The sequence below is a fragment of the Anabrus simplex genome, chromosome 5 (assembly GCF_040414725.1).
Source record: "Anabrus simplex isolate iqAnaSimp1 chromosome 5, ASM4041472v1, whole genome shotgun sequence".
Classification (NCBI taxonomy): Eukaryota; Metazoa; Arthropoda; class Insecta; order Orthoptera; family Tettigoniidae; genus Anabrus; species Anabrus simplex.
Window position 1 is genome coordinate 10,987,016 of NC_090269.1, and position 23,187 is coordinate 11,010,202.

General features: G+C 40.2%; 1 protein-coding gene across 2 annotated transcripts in view; it reads left to right on the forward strand.

Moving 5' to 3' along the window:
• Positions 1–23,187, forward strand: part of lig (lingerer) — a 612,955-nt gene that overhangs the window by 348,962 nt on the left and 240,806 nt on the right. For both annotated transcript variants that reach the window (XM_067146761.2, XM_067146762.2), the window contains exon 13: positions 11,302–11,461. In XM_067146761.2, the coding sequence (XP_067002862.1) occupies positions 11,302–11,461 (160 nt within the window). The remainder of the gene's footprint in view (positions 1–11,301; positions 11,462–23,187) is intronic.

Consider the following 23,187-nt stretch of genomic DNA (forward strand, 5'->3'; position numbering starts at 1 on the left):
TTTGAACACTACTTTGGACAACAGAGAAAAAATTGAAAATGCGTATAAGCAAAATAGAAATGGAAAAAGAAAACTAGGTCACGAAGGAAAGTTTCCGAAGTTGGAAAGAATTGTTTCGAATATATTAATTTCTAACTTCTGATTGGAATGCGAAATAGGCTACAAGCACAATCAAGTTCACTGGGTTATTCAACAATCTCACTGACAACAAAGACCTTTCCATAGAACATAGAACTAAATATAAACCACTTTTCCCTTTGAGAAAATCAAATGATCATAGATATGTGTCTCAGTCATGACTATCCACCAACGGCTGGACAGTTGCTAGAGTTACACTTCCGTTACACATTTTGTGACAGTAACTTCCGTGACACATAATTTCGGATGACTCCCAGCCAAAAGCCATGTATGTCAACAGGACAGCTTTGGGGAAAATAAAATGCATGAAAACTGAATTCAGCTCTCCTAGCCGCATTGGAATCTATTACTGTGCTTTAACCCGTATGCACCCACCCGCCCTGTGCACTGACATTGCTAGGAATCCACCAACTTTTTAGTATGCAACCTTGGTGTTGCAAGCTTTCGGTTAAAACAGTATAGTGGGTGATCAACTGCACGTATTTTCACAGGACCTGTTTTATATTATTGAGACATTCCATGCTATTGCTCATGACAAAAAAAAACAGAACAATACAGAAATTTAACACTCACAAAATGCCTTTGAAAACTTAAATTTTTTATTACTTATCTTACCTCAGAAGTTCTTTAGTGTTTGGTATGGCTGGAAATGGTCAGTACAAAGTGGAACTTTACACTGATCACACTGCCAGATGGTCTCCTACCTCTGCTTGTGTTTCAGGCATGTAACACACTGTCTTGTTGTTCTGGAACCCTTTGCAGCAGAGGGCTCCACTTTGATTAGGGAGTGGCGGCCAGTCAATCTTGATGGTAACTGTCCAGGTGTGACCGAATGTCTAGCTACAACCCCCTCTTGAAATGAACAACCAAATAATTTCTTCTCCCAATTTCTGTTTGAAAACATTAAATGGTCTGTCCTGTTTTCCATTGAAAATATGGTGCAGAATGTGAGAATTCAGAAGGACCCTATCCAAAATATTTTTGTATGCCTTGTGTGTTTTACACATAACATGAAATTGACTAAGAAGTTGGTCTCCTAAATCTTCACCTCCCATGCTAGCATTATAGGATATAATAGCTGTGGGTTTGAATAGGATAACCCCAGTCTTCCGGTCAATCTTGCCAGTGCAATCGAAGTCCAGTCCATGCATTGATGAGAGCAGCAAAACATCTTTGTTGTCTTTCCATTTGATTGCACACATATTGTTGCAAGAATATGTATACTGAAATTCAAGTCAAGAGCTTAGGAAAAGTATCCTTCCGCATGTGAGCACATCCCCTGTTCCCCATTCCCGTCTCGTCTCCGTTCTCCATCTCCGCCACAACCAGCTTATCATTAACGCCGTACATCCATCTGACAAGTACAGTACTTCATTCTGAAATAGTGAAGCATCAAACGAAATCACTTCCTTTCACATAGCCATACTTTGATTACGTACCATACCTATTTATTCCTTTATTGACCTTGTAAAACCTACAGATTACTGACGAATACTCGGCAAGAGAGGCAAGGTTTATTTTTATTTCATAATGCGATTTGTGTGAGGCACATGGAGATTCACAACATAAGTATACGATTCCGCTCTCGTGCAATGACTGTCAATGGCAGTTTCTCGCAGTTAAAAAAGCTGAAAAACCTACCCGTGAGTGGGACTGCAAAATACAGTGCTTCAAGGAATGTTGTAAATATTGTAGTCTTGTCATTCGGAAGGTAAAAACGAACTCATGATCCTCTCATGACAACATTTCTGCAGGTAGAAGGCGGTTACGAATATAAGTACATATTATTATTATTATTATTATTATCATCATCATCGAATACGCCAAGGATCCTATTACCATACCGTGTTAAGGCCCTTCCTGTTTTATTTACGGCGAGTGCTGAGCTGACGCATCAATCTTTCGCTGGAGACTTGGATTTTCCGTGGAGTTTAAATTCCAAGCAAGCCGCGTAAACACTGTACACAGAAACGCCGATCAGCTGCGCAGTCTTTTTCACGTCTTCCACAGTCCACAGTGGATTCTAATCTCGCAGGCTACTGTAAACGTTTAAAACAATTTGGTTTAGATTTTCTATTTTATTTTTCTCCACTTTTGTTAGCTTTAAAGTATTTCACAGGGGACTCAAGCTTCACAGCATCACACACGTCTTGCTCACAGCTGGCAGCCATTATGAATATTAAACACGCTGTTGCAGCCAGTACTGCCAACAGTTTTCTTGGACCCATCTTCAACGTCGCACATATTATGCGAACTTATCAGCAATGGAATTAACTCGAACAAAGCTTACTAAGTACACAGTGCAATAAGATATCAATATCATATTAAATTATTATTATTTTGCTACATACACCACTGAGAACAATAACTATTCATAGCCATCTACGTATGAAATATAAGAGTTGGTAACGAACCCGAATAACATACAACCTGTGATATATTTTCCATATTTATACAGGACAAAAATTTTAATTCATCGAGTCAGTTCACCAGAACATCTAACCAAACTGAAGAAAGCTCCTGACTTCAGGAACAAGTAACAAACCTAGGGAACTATTTGGCGCTGCGGAAGCCTTTTCACCGACCAGAAGACTGACTAACATCAAAGGGACCGCTAAGGTCTTGAGTTGACTCTCAGTATAGTTGCCTCCCCCTTCTGGAGCTGTACCTTACCTATTTCTTTGGGCATATTTTTCCTATTAGTCCTGACTGTCCTGCATACATTTGTCTCTTTTGAGTGTAAATAAAGGTACAGATCCGGTGATGAATACCAGTTATCTACATATAAGCAATAGCCCTGATTCAGTAAATTACTATTTGACATATCTATCACTATTTTGCTGCTAGCTGGCATATCATCGACTTTATCTCGACCTACATAAATTTTGAAAGAATGTATGTAACCATTCTTTGAGTCAGACGGTTTATAAAACTTTCCACCAAACCACGCTCACTTAGATTTGTTGTACTGAATGAAATGAAGGCATCCTCTACATTTCATCAGTGATTCATCTAATGAAATGTTCCTGCCGGGTGTGTACAATGTTCTAAATTTGGTATCAATAATTTCCATGACTGGGCACAACTTTCTAAGAGGATCGGAAGTATCAGCTCCCTCATTGTTAGCCAGATGTAAATATTTACTCAATTCGAGAAATCTGCCACGAGGTATGACAGTTCTAAAATAAGGTGTATCAACGCTTACATTTTTGCATCAGTAACTATGAATTGTTGGTTTTTGTACCAGTCCCATTAGAATACAAAGAGCATTATATGCATGTATTTCATTCGAGTTCATGCGAGAAAAGTTAGGATCAGCACTGGCATACCTATTAGTTTCGTCTGCTATGAACTGTACAATGTTGTCATCTAAGTACTTCCAGAAAATGAAATCTTCACTTACATTTCTACATATACCACTACCAGAATTCACTCCACTTGCTCCAGAAAAGTTGTGAATGATTGGAGAATTCTGTTCCGGCACCCAATTCCATTGAACAGGTTGCTCATCATTATTCGATATAAAATGCATAGGATCGCTAATAACTTCTTCCTCACTATCACTGCTGAAATCAGAGCCTAAAACATCAAGTAAGATTTGAATTTCACTATTACTGAGCATATTGCACGAGCAAGCAACTTCTTTCTCAGCCATCTTGTCAACAACAGAATACCGATTTCTGTATCGATATTTTAATCAATTCTCTTTGCCAAAGAAGCATACCAGAGCACTCTGGGGACACTATGAGACACCAGCAACAGATTTCCAGTAGAAATGTTTCCAGAAAAAGCTAACAGATGTCACAAACATCTCCAGTGTGCAACCTTGCACCCCGACATATCGGGCCGCTTGCGGAGTCCTGGCCCAGATGCTCGAGCACGTATCAGTCCGCTTACGGGTGCATTGGGGTTTACTTTGAACTGTCCTGTCTTGTTCTAGTGTAAAGTCATTGCTGCCAATCAATAATGCAAAACTCAACTTTACCTTAGCTAACAGCTAATATACTCTGTGTTCAAGAATTCAAGGTCATTTCCTCTTATCGTGCAGTTCCGACCAACCCGTGGCGAGGGCTCATATATCTGTTGGATATCACATTCTGTGCACAAGAGATGACTAAATACATTTTCAGGCCTGGGGAATATATGATCGTACTAAGCGGTAAAGGCAAAAAATCGTAACTTGTTAAGTGAGGTATTTATTACATACATACATACATTATCATTATAGACTGTTATGCCTTTCAGCGTTCAGTCTGCAAGCCTCTGTGAATTTACTAAACGTCGCCATAATCCTCAATTTGCAACTAGTGTTGTGGCCTCATTTAGTTCTATACCTCTTTAAATCATTAGAAACCGAGTCTAACCATCATCGTCTCGGTCTACCTTTACTTCTCTTACCCCCCATAGCAGAGTCCATTATTCTCCTAGGTAACATATCCTCCTCTATTCGCCTCACATGACCCCACCACCGAAGCCGGTTTATGCGTACAGCTTCATCCATCAAGTTCATTCCTAAATTAGCCTTTATTTCCTCATTCCGAGTACCCTTCCAGCCATTGTTCCCACCTGTTTGTACCAGCAATCATTCTTGCTACCTTCATGTCTGTTACTTCTAACTTATGAATAAGATATCCTGAGTCCACCCAGCTTTCGCTCCCGTAAAGCAAAGTGGTCTGAAAACAGACCGATGTAAAGATAGTTTCATCTGGGAGCGCACTTCTTTCTTATAGAATACTGTTAATCGCAACTGCAAGCTCACTGCATTAGCTTTACAACACCTTCATTCTATCTCACTATATTACCATCCTGGGAGAACACACAACCTAAATACTTGAAATGATCGACCTGTTCTAGCTTTGTGTCACCAGTCTGACATTCTGTTGAATTTCCTACTTACTGACATCAATTTAGTCTTCAAGAGGCTAATTTTCATACCATACTCGTTGCACCTATTTTCAAGTTCCAAGATATTAGACTGCGCGCTTTCGGCACAATCTGCCATTAACAACAAGTTGTCAGCATAGGCCAGACTGCTTACTACATTTCCACCTAACTGAATCCCTCCCTGCCATTTTATACCTTTCAGCAGATGGTCCATGTAAACTACGAACAGCAAAGGTGAAAGATTACAGCCTTGTCTAACCCCTGTAAGTACCGTGAACCAAGAACTCATTCTACCATCAATTCTCACCGAAGCCCAATTGTCAAGATAAATGCCATTGATTGATTTTAATAATCTACCTTTAATTACATAGTCCCCCAGTATGGCAAACATCTTTTCCCTCGGTACCCTGTCATGCTTTCTCTATATCTACGAAACAAAACACAACTGCCTATTCCACTCGTAGCGTTTTTCAATTACCTGGCGCATACTGAAAATCTGATCCTGACAGCCTCTCTGTGGTCTGAAACCTCACTGGTTTTCATCCAACTTCCTCTCAACGACTGATTGCACCCTCCCTTCCAAGATGCTAGTGGATACTTTGCCTGGTATACTAATCGATGAGATACCTTGATAGTTGTTGCAATCCTTCCTGTTCCCTTGCTTATAGATAGGTGCAATTACTGCTTTTGCCCAATCTGAAGGTACCTTACCAACACTCCATGCTAATTTTACTACTCAATGAAGCCATTTCATCCCTGCCTTCCCACTATACTTCACCATTTCAGGTCTAATTTCATCTATTCCTGCTGCCTTATGACAATGGAGTTTATTTACTATCCTTTCCACTTGCTCAAGCATAATTTCACCAACATCATTTTCCTCCCCATGAGCTTGGCTGTTCACAACACCACCAGGATGATTTCCTTTTACATTGAGAAGATATTCAAAATAATCCCTCCACCTCTCCAGTGATTCCCTGAGATCTATTATGAATTCACCTGAATTACTCAAAACACTGTTCATTTCCTTTTTCCCTCCCTTCCTAAGATTCTTTATTACTGTCCAGAAAGGTTTCCCTGCTGCTTGACCTAGCCTTTCCAGGTTATTACCAAAATCTTCCCATGACTTCTTTTTGGATCAAACAACTATTTGTTACGCTCTGTTTCTTTCATCTACATACAAATCCCTGTCAGCCTCGGCCCTTGTTTGGAGCCATTTCTGATAAGCCTTCTTTTTACGTTTACAAGCTGCTCTCACTTCATCATTCCACCAAGCTGTTCGCCTTTTCCCATCTTTACACACAGTTGTTCCTAGGCATTCCCTTGCTGTTTCTACTACAGCATCCCTGTGTGCCACCCATTCACTTTCTATATCCTGAACCTGCTTACTGTCTACTGTTTGAAACTTCTCACTAATCATGTCCGTGTACTTATGTCTAATTTCCTCGTCCTGGAGATTTTCTACCCTTATTCGTTTGCAGACAGATTTCACTTTCTCTACCCTAGGCCTAGAGATACTTAGTACAAATAACATACGGGTCTGTATCATCAAAGAATCCGCGAAAAACTCGTATATTCCTAACAGATTTCCTGAATTCAAAGTCTGTTAAGATATAGTCTATTATGGATCAGGTACCCCTAGCCTCCCACGTGTAGTCGTGAATAGCCTTATGCTTGAAGAATGTATTCGTAACAGCTAAGCCCATACTAGCACTGAAGTCCAGCAAACGCTTCCTATTCCCATTAGCTTCCATATCTTCCCCACATTTACCAATCACCCTTTTGTATCCTTCAGTTCTATTCCCAGCTCTCGCATTGAAATCGCCCGTTAGCACTATTCTATCCTTGCTGTTTTTTTTTTTTTTTGCTAGGGGCTTTACGTCGCGCCGACACAGGTAGGTCTTATGGCGACGATGGGATAGGAAAGGCCTAGGAGTTGGAAGGAAGCGGCCGTGGCCTTAATAAAGGTACAGCCCCAGCATTTGCCTGGTGTGAAAATGGGAAACCACGGAAAACCATTTTCAGGGCTGCCGATAGTGGGATTCGAACCTACTATCTCCCGGTTGCAAGCTCACAGCCGCGCGCCTCTACGCGCACGGCCAACTCGCCCGGTATCCTTGCTGTTGACCCTGACCACGATGTCACTCAATGTTTCATAAAACTTGTCAACTTCCTCATCTGCACCCTCACATGGTGAATACACAGACACAATTCTAGTCCTAATTCCTGCAACTGACAAATCTACCCACATCATTCGCTCATTTACGTGCCTAACAGAAACTATGTTGCGTGCAATGGTATTCCTGATAAAGAGCCCTTACCCAGACTCTGCCCTTCCCTTTCTAACACCTGTCAAGTACACTATCATCATCATCATCATCATTTCCCTTTATCCAGCTGTAGCCTGGTAGGGGCAAATATGGTTCCTCTCCATTTTCTTCAGTCTTTCCACCACTTCTTCTCCAACACTGTGTCCAAGTCCAGGTTTCTTCCTATAATACTTCGTTGGATTGTGTCCGTCCATCTCAATCGTGGTCGACCACGGCCTCTCCTTCCTTGTATTTGCATTTCCATCACCTTTATTTGGCATTCTTTCATCACTCATTCGCTTTACGTGCCCAAACCATCTTAGTCGGCTCTTCACAATTCTATCATTCATTTTTTCCACTGCAATTTCTTCCCGGATTTTCTCATTCCTTATTTTCTCTCTTCTACTCTTCTGTAACATACTCCTCAACAACTTCATTTCAGCTGTCTGTATTCGACTCTTATCCTTCTTTGTCATTGTCCAAGTTTCTGCCCCATAAGTAGTTATGGGTACATAATACATCTTGAACATAGTTTCCTATGCTTCCATTGGCACATCTTTGTCCCATAACATGTTTCTTACACTATGATAGAAACAGCTTCCAGCTTGAATCCTCTAACTAATTTCAGCATCCAGTTGGGCATTCTCCATTAATTCACTCCCCAGGTATTTAAATGTACACTATATAATCTCCTATCTCTTCCTCGTTATCTCCCCTTACTCGAATATCACTTACTCCTAGCACATCCAGATGCATCCTCTTTGCAGACTTAGCCAGTTCTACTTTCTTTCTTCCATAAGCCCCATTAATATTGATAGCTCCCCATCGAATTCCATTTCGTTCGCCAAGTTGTTTCCAAGGAGTCCCTCGCCTGTCAAATGGGAGTGGGACTCCGTTATTCCCATAGGTCCGAGGCTTGCTTAAAATGTTCTGAGCTCGGTAAATTCATGAAGCAGGATGCTACCCTACGTGCACATAGTCCAAGTGAGGATCTCTCCTCTAACGGGTTATGGACCACCGGTGGATTGTATAGTCCTAGCCGCCTGAGCACAAGGAGGGCCACGACTCAGAATATGTCCGAGATGCCCAGTCCCATTCCATAGCAACTGGTATCCCTACTCTCAGGACCACTTACTAGGCCACTCAGCCGTTGCCCATGGTTCACGAACTAGGACGTGACTACAGTAACCCACAAACATGAACCATTATACAGATTTAATACAACGGGTGTCGGGACTTCAAATTTACGACGTGCTAAGTAGGAAAATATGTTAATGAGGGAAGTACTAATGAGGTTTCACTGTAGTTATTATTGTTATTATTATTTTGCTAGGTGGCTTTACGTCGCACCGATAGATAGGTCTTATGGCAACGATGGGATAGGAAAGGCCTGGGAGCTGGAAGGAAGTGAATGTGGCCTTAATTAAGGTACATCCCCAGCATTTGCCTGGTGTGAAAATGGGAAACCACGGAAAACCATCTTCAGGGCTGCCGACAATGGTATTCGAACCCACTATCTTCTGGATGCAAACTCAGTCATGTGCCCCTAACCGCACGGCCAACTTGCCCATTATTATTATGGGGAACAGAACAGGAGTTGCGTGTGGCTCAAATGGGTTATCGTTCAAAGATGTAAATGCTGACAATATAGGTATAATGGAAGAAACAAAAGGCACCAGCTTGGACACTGCTGGAGGAAAGCAAAAGAGCACTACAGGTTTGCCTGATGATAAATGCAAAATAGACCAAGTGCATCTGTACAGATCGGAGTAAAGTAGAACATGACTCAAAACATTGAACCTGCTGAACAAGTAGATGGTCTAAGTATCTTGGTTCCCTGATCTTGTCCTCAAAGGGGGCAGCCTCAAGTGATATTGTTGACCAGTTTGACTGTGCGCAGGCAGCATCTACCAGCTTAAAATTGTGCTTGTGGAAAAGGAAAGGCATCAATCCGACAACCTTTTGAGGGTTTATAATGGTATGGTTCTGGAACCTGGACATAGTTAGCTGCAGATCTGAATAAGCAGGAGTTTTCAAAACAAGTATTTATATTGAGTTTGTGGTATCTTACTTGTAGACTGTTGGCAGAACTTGCAGATTAGAAAGGTGTGGATATGTTCTAAACAACTGGTCATCAAAGATAAAGTTAGGGCATCAAGACTCCATTGGTTTGGGTACGTGAGTAGGATATAGGAAACCAGATATCCAAAAACAACCAATGGAATGCTCTCGCCATCCTGGTTAGAAAACTGTGTGCATTAAGCCAAAGAAAATATAGATCAGCCAAGTAGAAGCAGAGGAAAAGTGACCGAGGTCAAAGATATGACAACTGAAGAAGCCCAAAACAGGTTGAAATGGAAGGCGACCATTAAGAACATGCTTGCCATGGCCAATATAGAAACTGGGGGTGCCCATCCAGTTTAGGTCACAATTTCCTGCTGGTTCTCAAGTGAATGACTGAATGATCCTATTTGCTTCAGTTGATCAGAGATGAAGTGTCCACCCCATGATCACGAGTTTGTGAGGTCATCCTTGCAGAGGAAACCAGTCTTTGAAGACAAGTAAAAAAATCGCTGAACTTTAAGAAGACCTGCAACATAGTAGCTGAAACCATTTGATTATTATTGGCATTGGTGTAAAGAATAGGTCTGCATCCTGGGGTTATGGTGATTTTCACATTTTTATGTAAAATGTGCATATGAAGGACATTAAGTAAGCACACAATTAGGTTGTCATTGATAGAAGATGTACAAACTGATTTGTAAAATTACCTACAGTATGTCCCACAATTGCAGTCCAAGGAGAAGTTTTGCGGAACATTAAACCCATCTCGCACCCTGGTAGCTATCTATAAGCAAAAGCAAATATTGAAGTGGAAATCCAAATGTGCTAGCATGGCTTTCGGGCACCTTCGGGTACGGTTCTTTTATAATCATAATATTAGTGCTCAGGCCAAGTTTTGTGTGTTATACTCTCTCTCTCTTACATATGGGTGTGAAACATGAACTACCTACAGAAGGCACACATGATGCCTGGAAAAATATCACAGCACTGCCTGAGGATTCTGAGATTGAACTGGCAATATCGTCACACCAACATTGGTGTTTTAGAAGAAGCAAACTCCACCGGTGTTGAAGCCATAATCATCAAGCAACTACTCCATTGGACAGGGCACATGGTTTGTATGCCTGAATTCCATCTGCCAAAATGAATTCTGTATTCCCAGCTAAAGGATGGTCAAAGACGACACGTAGGACCACAGAAGCAGTACAGAGCTACGCTAAAGACTACATCAAGAAATATCAAATTAAAACTGACAACTGGGAAGCTACTGTACTTGATCATTCAGTGTGGCACTGTAATGTCTAGGAAGGAACTCGGTGCTTTGGACAACAACATTGGAAAATAGAAACTGACAAGTGCAATGCTAGGAAACGATGGGATCTTCTGAAGAAAAACAACACTACATAGCCAGCCCATGCCAGACCAAATATATGTCATCAGTGCGGTGGAATCTGGCTCCAAGATCGGCCTCTACAGCCATCTAAGAACCCGCAAAAACTGAGTTTTGAAGAAGACAGTCATACTCATCAGCAAGTGATAGCCCATCATAAAATTATATGCACACTATTTGTCAGCCATGTTCCATGAGCGATAAGCATGTCTATAAGACACACGTCGCTACAAACAAGTGACAGGGTTTATGAGAGCCCATGTAATGGGGTCGCAAGAAGTATGGGAGGATTGAATGTCATTTTCCTTATCTTTTGGGCTTTATTATTTAAAGATGTACTATGATTTTTATGCAGCCTAATAATTCATAATTATAGTGAATTACAGCAGCTCACTGTTGAAATCTCCCAACTTTGATTTGCCCTAAATGATTACTGTATCTTGAAGTTCTGGCTCATTTGTTTTGTGTGATTATGACTACTTTTCATAGTTTCAGTAGAATTTCTTTTACTTTCAGTATGACACTACTACAACAGCAAGTTCTAGTTTGAGCAGCACAAATGTAACATCATCAAACAGTGGGCTCTCTACGAATGTAAATGTTACTCCTGCATTGCAGCTTGTTAGCAGCAGTCAGACTGTCAATACCACTTCTACCAAAGTCACAAGTTCCACAGGTTAGTCCATATTTTGATAATTTTTACATTGAAATTTTAGTTACAATTCTGTATGATATTGAGATTATGGTCATGATGATTCATGCATTAATGATGCATGTAGACAAAGACTGAGTGTTTGTACATTCTGACGTATAGTTCTGTGGAAATAGCCAAGGTTTGTTTTTGTTTATACGTGTACAGAACTTGCATCTACTCGCTATAAAATGACCTTTTATCATCTCATACCTCTAAGTACAAAAATGTTACTCAATTTCTGCCTACTATGGTCCACGCATTCAAGTGTAGGCTAGCCATTTCTCCCAAAGTGGGCGCTGATGCTATGAAGAATATTGGACACTTCCGTGCATCATCCTGTTGTGGGCAGCTCTGCTTTGAATGCATGGTTAGCAGATGGTAATGTTTACAGGTCCTGTATTGAATTGAGTCAATTTGTGAATTTGTTGTTGTATATTTGATGGAGTGAAAATATATTGCCAAATATTTTCAGTGAGTAAGCGAGACCTTATACAGTAGGTAAATTTGTCAGCAATATTAAAGGAAGCAAGTTAGGCCGTACATGTGGAGTTGAAAATTATTCAGCGATGGTGAACTGTTGTGCAGCTTTTTTTTTTTTTTTTCTCCTAGTGGCTTTACGTCGCACCGACATGGATAGGTCTTATGGCTACGATGGGATAGGAAAGGCGTGGGAGTTGGAAGGAAGCAGCCGTGGCCTTAATTAATGTATAGCCCCAGCATTTGCCTGGTGTGAAAATGGGAAACTATGGAAAACCATCTTCAGGGCTGCCGACAGTGGGGTTCAAACCCACTATCTACCGGATGCAAGCCGCGTGCCTCTAACCACATGGGCAACTCACTCAGTGTGCAGCTTTTAATTGTACAGATTTCTGTGAGAGTGGATTTAGTGTTTCTTTTCACAAGTGAGTAGAAATTGAACTGTTATAAAATTACTTTCAATGCCCATAATCGAGAATTAATAATTCCTTGAGGGATTGTTAAGACCAAACAGCCATTCTGAAAAAAGCTTACATATTTTTCTTACAGACTGTATACCAGTACTAATAATTCTAAAAACCTGGACCTAGAATCTGGGGAATATGCTTGATAAAGCGTGATAAAACCTATCTAATCTTAGAGAAACGTATTCATTCAAATTATTTTTAAAAAACATCTGAAAAATGCTTTATTGATACCGTACGTCTTAAGTTCTCCATTACATGTAAAATCACGATGAGTCTTAACCCAGATAAACCTGAATTATTACTCGTTTGGAATGAGGAAAAAATTTTAACGAAATCCTTGCGTAGTATGTCTGATATTGAGCATCCTTACAGAAGGACATCAGAGAAATTCAGTATCTGCTATCTCATTCATTACTTTTGAAAGCAATGTAAGCCAATTCCAGTACATTGATTTATTCTTAATGATATAGGCCTAATTAATTTCACAAATCAGATAGCGAGCATTATGCTTTTGTGTGGAATGGTACAAAGCCTGAAACGTGCAAAGCAAGAGTTATATTTTATAAACATTGTAGTGCAATTCTTTGAGTAGTGTTTGCAGTATAGCTTCTTTCTTTTTGTTAGCATAAATTGAAAGATCTGCCACATAATGTTCCACTCCGTCAAAATGTGCATCCACTTTCCCTTTCTTAGATGGCCATCCTTCAGTAATAATCTCTGTTTTATTGGGATGTCAAAATAGATGTGGTTCGCAAATGATCATGTTTTCCACCATCTTTCCGATAGAGTTGCCAGGTATTTTGTTCCGCTAAACCTATCATGTCTGCTGACACCCTCTAGAGTGATTTGTTCTCATCAGTTCGATCGATCCCACCCATTTCCTTGTTGTACAGTATCATGCAAATTAATCAGAACAATGAATTTTTTCCTTTATTTTCCCAAAGGTTAGCGAGTGTGCTACACACATGACTTATTCTTAGTTCCTGCGCTCTCTACACATTATTTGCACTGTCATTCAGTGTTGTCTAATTTGTGTAGCGATTGTTGGGGATAAAGGCGGTATATATATCGATGTGAGTCACTTTGGAGGATTTCTTCAATGGATATGACACTCTGGAAGCATAGCGCAATTATAACATGATCTCAAAATAGAGCGGAACCTCGATTCTCTGTTTTTGGAGGGACCCCGGTAAAAAAAAAAAAAAAAAACGTACGATACGGGGAAAATGGAAAATCCGGGAACGAATTATCCATCAATAATTCGGCTAAACATCAGTAAAATGAAATAGGTATTTATAACAATCTTACAAACACCCCTAAACCAATCCAAACTACAATCCCAAAGGCCTGCAGATTGAGGTGACGCATGGTCAGTGTCCTGAATCCTCTCGGCCATTATTCCTGGCTCTCTAGACCAGGGTTGCAATCTCACCATTAAATAGCTCAATTAAAGGTTAATCATAGAACCAAGTGAACCTGGAGCCTGCCCTCATATCCAGGTAAAAATGGCTGACCTGGCCAGGAATTGAACCCGGGCCCTCCGGGTGAGAGGCAGGCAAGTTAGAGCGTGGGGCCGGCTTCAAAGATTAATTACCGGTACGCGACTTGAAAATCTCGAAACATTACATTCAGTTTTACTCGGGAAACTTCGTCAGTTTCCTCTGAAAACTTCTTTCAGTTCAACAACTTTGATCTGCCAAACTCTTCAAAAAATCTAATACCCGTAACACCAAGCTAAACAACAATCAACCACAAGTAGTTTCTAATTCTCTAATTTAATGAAATAAAGCACATTAAATACAAAAGCGCCCAACATGATAGCGAAATCCCTTTTTTCCTTACCTTCCGTTGTTACTTGGTCACCGGTGTACTGTTCGTTGTCAGTGGATGGAAATCTTGTACCGTGTAAACTAGGCCTATATCGACTTTTGAAGGTTATGTTGAACTCGAGAATATGGTCTCGAATGTATCTATTCTCAAGTTCACGAATGCATTATAATTATTCAATTCTGCCCTTTACTAATCACAATCAAATTGGAAAGAGAAAAAATATCATTAACACTTCCAAAATTACAGTTATTCGCGACCTTAAGCTCAACTGGAAAGCACGCTCGCTGTACAAGTCAGTATGAGTGCGAAATGATTCAGACTTTTTAAATGTAACGTGCTCAAATAAAAACATTTTGACACAAAAACGTGAAATTCCCAGTCTTATATTAGGACCAAAACAGCAATAGGCAATCCCAAAACTTCCCATGGCTTTATGTATGTAAGGTGCAACATCTGTTCTGGTCTCGATAACATAATCGTATCCAATTAATTGAAGGAACAAGAATCCACCTGATCGATACTTTCACTTTTATTTAGCCTTAGGCTATTTCAATAGACATTAGATTAAAAGTTCAGAACATGCTGATGATGAATGCAACGCATTCGAAACATGTTCTGAACTTTTAATCTAATGTCTATTGAAATAGCCTAAGGCTAAATAAAAGTGAAAGTATCGATCAGGTGGATTCTTGTTCCTTCAATTAATTGGATCTTATAGTCGATACGGATATGAAGTGGATAGTATGTAACAACATAATCGTATACGATAATATTTAAACACTAAATTTGTGTTGCTTAAGAAGGAGCAGTTTCGATTCCTGCTGAAAGCCCAGCGACTATAGGCTCCGTGTTTATAGCAATGTGCTGCTGCGGGTGGAAATTACAAGAACTACTTAGGTGCACCTTCATCAATAGCTGACCGTAAGCTGGAATATGTGTGATGTGTACATACATATATTCAATCATTTTTCAGTGTCTCTCTATTGTTGAATCTCTGTCTATGTTTTTGTCTAAAGCCATTATTAGAATCATAAACTACATTCCCTATGTGTTGATCCGGCCATGTTTGTGATGTAGATAGCCAACGTGATGGATCACACTGGCGTGAAGAGTAGAACCTTGTGTCCCTGTACATGCTCTTTCCCAAGATTCGTTTTGGTTTGGACACAGTACATGGTACCTACGTATCTTTTTTCAGCTAATTTCTTATCTCTCCACTCCCCCGTTTACAATGAATATATCATCCTTCATAGTTTTGGCTTTACTCAATAAATAAATTAAGAAGGAGAATAAGTAGTAGTAATAGTAGTAGAATCATTTGAAAATGCTGTCTTCAGATGATAATTATTTAATGTCATAACTTTCGGGCAGAACTATATGCTTGTTGTTGGCTGCATTAATAGATGCTGTGATACTAAGGTTTTCTTCACAATCTCATGAAATGCATTGAAGAGACGGTGGATCATAGCAGTAAATCACAAGAAGTAATTCAAGATTTATACATTTTAATTAATACAAAATAACTCTTCACAACATGTATTTTAACCATTTTACAAATAGGTTAACAATTAGAAACAAATTATTATAGCAATGTTATATTTGCAAAGTGAGCTGCAGTAGGCCATCTTCTTTAGAGCGCACACAACATAATACACATTGTATTGTCATAGTCTTAATTATAGCCAGTATAATAATAATTGTTACCGTGTTTTGGTGGATCAGCGGAGGTGAAAGAAGGTGCGGGCTGTAATGGGTCTAACTACAAGTCCGAAAGATGAATTTAAAATTTAAATAAAGGTTATATTTTCAACTGATAACAAGATTTAACAATTTTCACTAGGTGAAATAACAAGGAAAAATCAAATACAATGCAACTTTACAAACGAAAGCACAACTTAAGGGGTCTTTACAAATTCTGGGCTACGAACCCCAAATTTTAACAATTTCTGAGCTCTCAGCTCACAACCACAAATTACCAAAGGGCAGAAAACCCCTAATTACATGGAGCACTTGCTCCCACCTCGTAATGTCAAGCCTCCTAGAGCCACCTTTCAGAATACCAGAAAGAGCTGACCTGCTCTCAATTGTCCAAGCCTATTAAAGGCAATAACAGATTATTACACTAAACTGCCACCAAGGCACAACTTGTAATGGAACAGGGGTACCTCGTACCCAATCTACTGGGCCTTTGCAGGAAGGAAAACAAAACGGGTTAAGTTAATGGCCCAAAATACAAAGCTGAATGGAGGCGAGTAATTGCACTCCTACATGAAAGCTTCTTAAAACCTAAGTGGCGCTAAGCCGATACACAGGGGCTATTCCCATACTATAGGGGTGACTCGTATAAGAAAAATAATTTAACACATTAATGAAGAGAAGAAAATCGGTTATGAAAACGTAGTCACCTCAAATCCAAATTGAAGGGGAACTCGAGAGGGTAAAGCACTCTCTATCCCCGATTTACATTTAACGATATATGAAGTTTTACAAAGATGGAAAAGATTTACATGTTTCAAGTTCAAGGTTACATATTAAAGGTTTCGGACCTGCCCCGTGGGTTAAACTGCTGAGCTAGCAAGGAAAAAGAAATATGTTAAACGGCCATTACCTTGTTGAAGAGCTGCTGCCCAAAGAAAGAGGCGCTACCCGCCCCTTGCTATACTTCCATACACTAAGCTAGATGTTGTTGAAGTGGCGAAGAGCCGAGAAAATCAGCAGTTTTTAAACCCTCGTGGAAGATTCGAGACCTTTCATGAATAATAAAGACACACCCACTCAACTTTATTGGGTAGCTAAGAGTTACACATGGAAATTTGAAGAAGAAACCTCTGATAGGTGGAAAATTAATTACAGAAATTACTGATTGGCTAAGTTCAAAACAGGCGGAAAGAAAGCTTAATATTGCCAACCCACAAATGAAAGACCAAAACTTTTAAATACAAAATTTCTTCAACAAAAGTTCCTTCACTTCGCACCAGGGTGCATGATCATAGTTTTTTGGGTAGAGACATCTGTTAGCGAATGTCCACACTTCTGGATCCATAGAAAACAAAACACGTTGAAATCCACACGGTATAGACAACTTTGTAATCCTAAAATTTATAGTAGAGCCTCTTCTGAGAAAACTCGTGAATTAATACAGTTCTAAAAGTTCACAGTTTCTCCGGTAGAGGAGGATTTATTGGCGGAAGATTTAAATTTGTGGCATAGAGGTGTACCGCCCGGTACAATAATAATAATAATAATAATAATAATATACGGTAGTTTACTATAGACCAAAGTGTGAAATTTTATAGTATTGTGTTACAAACCAACGAAATAGATTTGGAAATGCAACGGGCAAATATAATTACACATGTACGCCTCCATTACGCAATATCAATAGCTCACAGAGATACCGTATTTTACATCCGTAAATCCATGTCCTCGTCCCGAGGTGGTGCATTTCTTTTCAAGCACACACCTAATGGAAATGAGTTGTATGCACTATTTTAACCACATGCCAGTTTCTGGTCTTCTAAAGAAGGCAGCTAGTAGCTCCAACCGTTATATTACAGAGGTGGTCTTGATCGTATTATAAAACGCACAATGTGAATAATTAGAGACGAGGATTATAGGCACTAAAAACAGTTAAAATAGGCAGGCATATAGGCTTTTAAATTAGCCAAGATAGGTATGTAAATAGGCACTGACGTTCAAAATAGGCATCAAAAAATACTTATAATTTAATAACATGCACAATTACTAAAAAAGGAATTTACAACAAGCAACGTTTCAATGTTTTCCAGTAACAATCTTGTTCTCCTGTTGGGCAGAATGTTTTGTACTGAGAGAAATCTCTCAACATCACAGGAAGTGATTAAACAAAACTTCAATTAAGCCACTTCATCTGTTTTTAGCTCAACCGCTTCATCTACCTCGCCTCGTAGCACCCTAGCTGCTTTTACCGTCACTTTCCATCATGGATTCTGCTGCAGGACCCTTATGAATCTTTTTGCTGACAGCGGCTACCTTCCCAGAGGTTCGGTCAAAACTTCTCCTGACTTCTTCCACAACCCTAAATGACTCCAAAACCAAACCAAACCCCATGGCACTACAGCCTTCGAAGGGCCTTGGCCTACCAAGCGACCGCTGCTCAGCCCGAAGGCGTGCAGATTACGAGGTGTCGTGTGGTCAGCACGACGGATCCTCTCGGCCGTTATTCTTGGCTTTCTAGACTGGGGCTGCTATCTCACCGTCAGATAGCTCCACAACTCTAATCACGTATACTGAGTGGACCTGGAACTAGCCCTCAGGTCCAGGTAAAAATTTCTGGCCTGGCCGGGAATCGAACCCGGAGCCTCCGGTTAAGAGGCAGGCACGGTACCGCTACACCACGGGGCCGGCCTAAATGACTCCACCGGGGGAAACCCACTCTTCTCCAACTCGGTGATTGCTCCCGGCAGCTTGTTGAAGTTTGAAGATGCTCCAGTTTATGTAGGGGGATATTGCAGTGCACAGGTCTAAAGAAAATTGTTGTTGGTCGCTGTTCACAGTGGACTTGTAGAAAAGCTGCGATGACAACACATTCTGTACTCATGTCAAATGCATCGCAGTATTTCTATGTTGATCTATTATCTTTTCCCATTTGATCTGAAAAATAATAAAATTAACTTAAATTTCAATGTTCTTATATTTCTACAGCTGGGCTAATTGGCAATAATGCTTAGTATAAACATAATAAATGGTGTATGACCTCCGGAGAGGCCTGGTGCCGTTCTTTTTCTCGTAGACAGCCTATTAGGGGACCTGCATGTCTGTGAAAATGAGGGCCCTACCTAGGATGATTTCTTTGCAGAAAACTTCATGCACACACACACACACACACACCCACACCCACAGCCATTGGAATTAATCAATTAAGGTTAAAATCCCAGACCCGTCCGGGAATCGAACTCGCGACACTGTGAACCGAAGGCCAGTCGAGTCGGACAGCATAAACATGCATTTGTTTCATAAAAAAAGAGAAAGACTATTAAAGGTGATGTTTCTAGAAGTACAAAACTTTAAAGTTGGAAGAAGAGAATTTGTCATTTACATGGAAATATGTCCTCAAATATGTTTGCTTATAATCTGGCAGTTTCCTGTCGATTTCACCGGGTGAAAAAAAATGACGTGAAACGATATCTGAATAGCGTGGAGGAAAGATCCTTCTTATATGCTTGCCAGAAACTCACCAAGCTGCCCCTAGCAGTATTCTTTCTTACATAGAATTAAAACGGAGGCACTATAAATCTCAGATTTGTGAACATTTTATATGTTGCTATTTGCCGCTTTTGGTCAACTGGGTCAGCTGTCATGAAGACTATTTCCTGTTGCCTGCAATAGATTCTGCATCATGTGTGCCCACAAGGCCGCCACCCTTGTCGAAAATTAGAAAACAGCACGATTTGAAATTGTCGTGGCGTGCGCCCATAAACTTACTTTCTGTCACAATTTAGCAAGACTCTAGATCAGTGGTTCTCAACCTGGTTGCGATCGCCTGCAAGTGGGCGATTTGGGTTATCGGGGCGGCAATAAATAAGTGGGGAGCGATTTGGGGGCTATGAGTATTCAAAGGGGGGAAATTAAAATAGTACTGTAATGTACAGTAGAAGTTGCCGGGTAGCACGAGGATTTCTTTCAGTATGTAGCTGAGCAGACAAACTTATACTATGAGCAGAATTCACATTCCCATAACATATCCCCTAAAACACTAAAGTGGACTAATGTCTCTAGTAGGGAGATTTAAACAAATTTTACTTTGTGTATATTGATAGGACAAGTGAAGATATCATGTCCGAAAGATTATTGGCCAACCGATCCCCTAATAAAACCCCTGTGCTTTCCCATTTTCACACCAGGCAAATGCTGGGGCTGTACCTTAATTAAGGCCACGGCCACTTCCTTCCCACTCCTAGCCCTTTCCTGTTCCATCGTCGCCATGAGACCTGTCTGTGTCGATGCGACGTAAAGCAAGTAGCAAAAATAAAAATAAAAATCCGAAAACTATGAACCGAAATAGATATCAACAAATACTTACCTGCCTGCATTACAACTATTCAGGAAGGCCTCCAGAAAAAAACACAGTAGTCCTTCAAAACTAGTGAAGTTCTGGCAGTTTATTTGAATGCTTGCACTCCACTTTGGAGGTGGTTAGAAAGTGGCTGGGAACAGGACTGTGCATAGGGTGAAAGAGACCTGGTCTGCAATATGTTAAGTTCAGAGAATATTTACGAGTTACCTAACTGTTCACTGTACATGCAAATCTCTAAGTTTATTACACTAGGTTATAATCACTTTGTAAATGTTGAAGTATAGCAGCTAATTTGTTTGGAATATCTTAAAGTACCTTAATCACTGCTAACAGGGCTCAGTCCATTTGCATGTAGAAATTTGAAGTATTTATTCTCATCATTTATTCCACTCACTTAGCCATCTTGGCACACAGACGTTCACCAGCAGTCCACTACGCTATTCTGACTTGGAATAAGACTGTGGTTGTGTTCCGTTCTCATGCCTCTTTTATACTGAAGTGACTGTTTCATATTTCCTCTAATATTTTCTTTAATCCATTGTGGATCGTGTTGAAACTTGGAGATATTGATGGTATGGTGGTGTTCATCTACTCGGAAGAATTGGAACATGCTATGGACAATGTGATGCACCTAGGTGAGGTGGATCCAGCCGCTACGTTACTCGCCGTGTGTGACCTGCAGCTGGCAGCTCGCTAACGTGCGCAGTATGGGTTTCAAGGTTTTAAAATACTTCGTGAAATTATTACAGGACCAGCGTTCCTGGTTCATTATCTACTCAGACTGTGATTCAGGTACATTTTCCATTAATGAGACATGTGTAGTGCTGAGTGATGCCTCTGATTGCAAATGTGAACCTGGAAGGTGCTTGAGTGGTTTAATCTGTGACATGTCCAAGAGGAGGGAACGTTATTATGTCACTTGATTCAGTATCAGGCACTTCATTCTCTTTGAACACACCAAACCCCATGGCCCAACAGCCCAGAAGGGCCATGACCTACCAAGCTACTGCTGCTCAGCCTGCAGGCCTGCAGATTAAGAGATCTCATGTGGTCAGCATGACAAATCCTCTTTTATTCTGGGCTTTGTAGACCGAGCTGAATTGTAATCATCTAGGCTGAGTGGACCTCAAACCAGCCCAATGATCCGGGTAAAATCCCTGACCTGCCTGGGAATCAAACCCAGGGCCTCCGGGTAAGAGACAGGCACGCTACCCCTACACTGAGAGGCTGGCTCATTCTCTTTGAGAATCCCTAATTGTTCATTCTGGTCGCACCAGAAAAAGCAATGGATGATCATTTGCCTGTCTCCGTCAAGGCAGGTCGACGTTTATCTGGTTCCTTATTGCTTCAATCATTTGCCGAAGAATGGCCAATCAGCGACCTCCCCTCAAACAGGGTGGACCAGTAAGCGAGCAGCACACCCTAGCCTGCACTATATAATGAGGTGGAATTACAACACCATTCCACTGTCAGCTTCGCTGATATCATAAGTCAGTCAGAACCCTTGATAATTACAAGTTGCAAATCTTCTTACAAAAGGGTACAAAACTATTTTAATCCTCCTAGTCAGTACTATATATTTTACATCCAGTTAAGAACTTCATACATAAATAGACATGTTTTGACCCGGCATTGGGTCATCCTCAGTAAGCTGTGTGAAATGAATTAGAAGACATAGGAAACACATAAAATGAAATATTAGTTAAAAAGTTTTTTTAAAAGCGTGACGAAGGTTAAAAAGCTGTGAAATGTTGATTGCTAAAACAGTCTTGAGCTGGAGGTCTTTCTTTTTCAATGTTTTTATTGTCCTTTGGTGTGGTTTAACTGGTATCTGTATACTGTTGGCTTAGTTGTTGTGTTCCGACACGGGCTAATGTACATAAACATTATTGAGGTTGAACTGTCCGATTTTTAGTCTGTAAAATGGATAATACAAATTGAATTAAGGTTAAAAAATGGTGACTAACAGGAACAATATTTAGATTAAGTTTTGAAGAACGAAAATTAACTTATGTTATTGGTCCGCTTGTATCTCTCGTGTTCTCTGACTACGGAGACCAACTCTCGACTGACTTGCTCCCGCAGTCGAGATGCAAGACGTGTTGCTACTGTACAAGGAAGTGGAGTGGGGAAATGGTGCAGGGCTTGCGGGAGAATGGAAGTGAGCGGAATAATGGGGGCGGTGACTGAAACCGAGTGTAATAATTGTGAGTTCTTATGTTCCTGTTTTTTACTACAAATGATCGGATTAAAAGTTTACCATATTACATTATTTTCTTCATTTATCTCTTTTAAATTGAGGCTGGGTTCTTATATTGATCTAACTGATGTAAAAAATTCTCTAAGATGTTGAGTAGTGGACCTTTTGTTCATGTTGTAGAATTTTTAGATATTGATCTGTTGGAGTATAATTGTGATTATAAGTCTTTGTGATGGTTACTCATGGCGGGGAAACATTATATTTTAAAGCGTTGCGATGTTCTCTGTATCTTATGAGGAAGTTCCTACCAGTTTGTCCGATGTAATTTGACCCGCATCCCTGACATTCAGTTTATATATCCCAGAATTTGTGTATTTATTGCTAGTATTTACTGTGTGAGAGTTAAATAATATTCTTTCATTAGTGTTGCTGGTTTTGAAAGCAATTTTTAGGTTCTATTTTCTTAGGACGTTCATAGCCCTATAAAAATTCTCTTTAAGTAATAATTATTTCATTTTTGTGAATAAAATCTGCCAACAGACAGGTTTACCTATGGGAGCACCGTCCTTGAGTATTTTGGCCAACACATATGGCCCACTAAGAACACACAAACATCATAGATAAGATCAAACTATAAAATACTGGACACGTTACGTTGACGATGTGCTAGTCATCATGG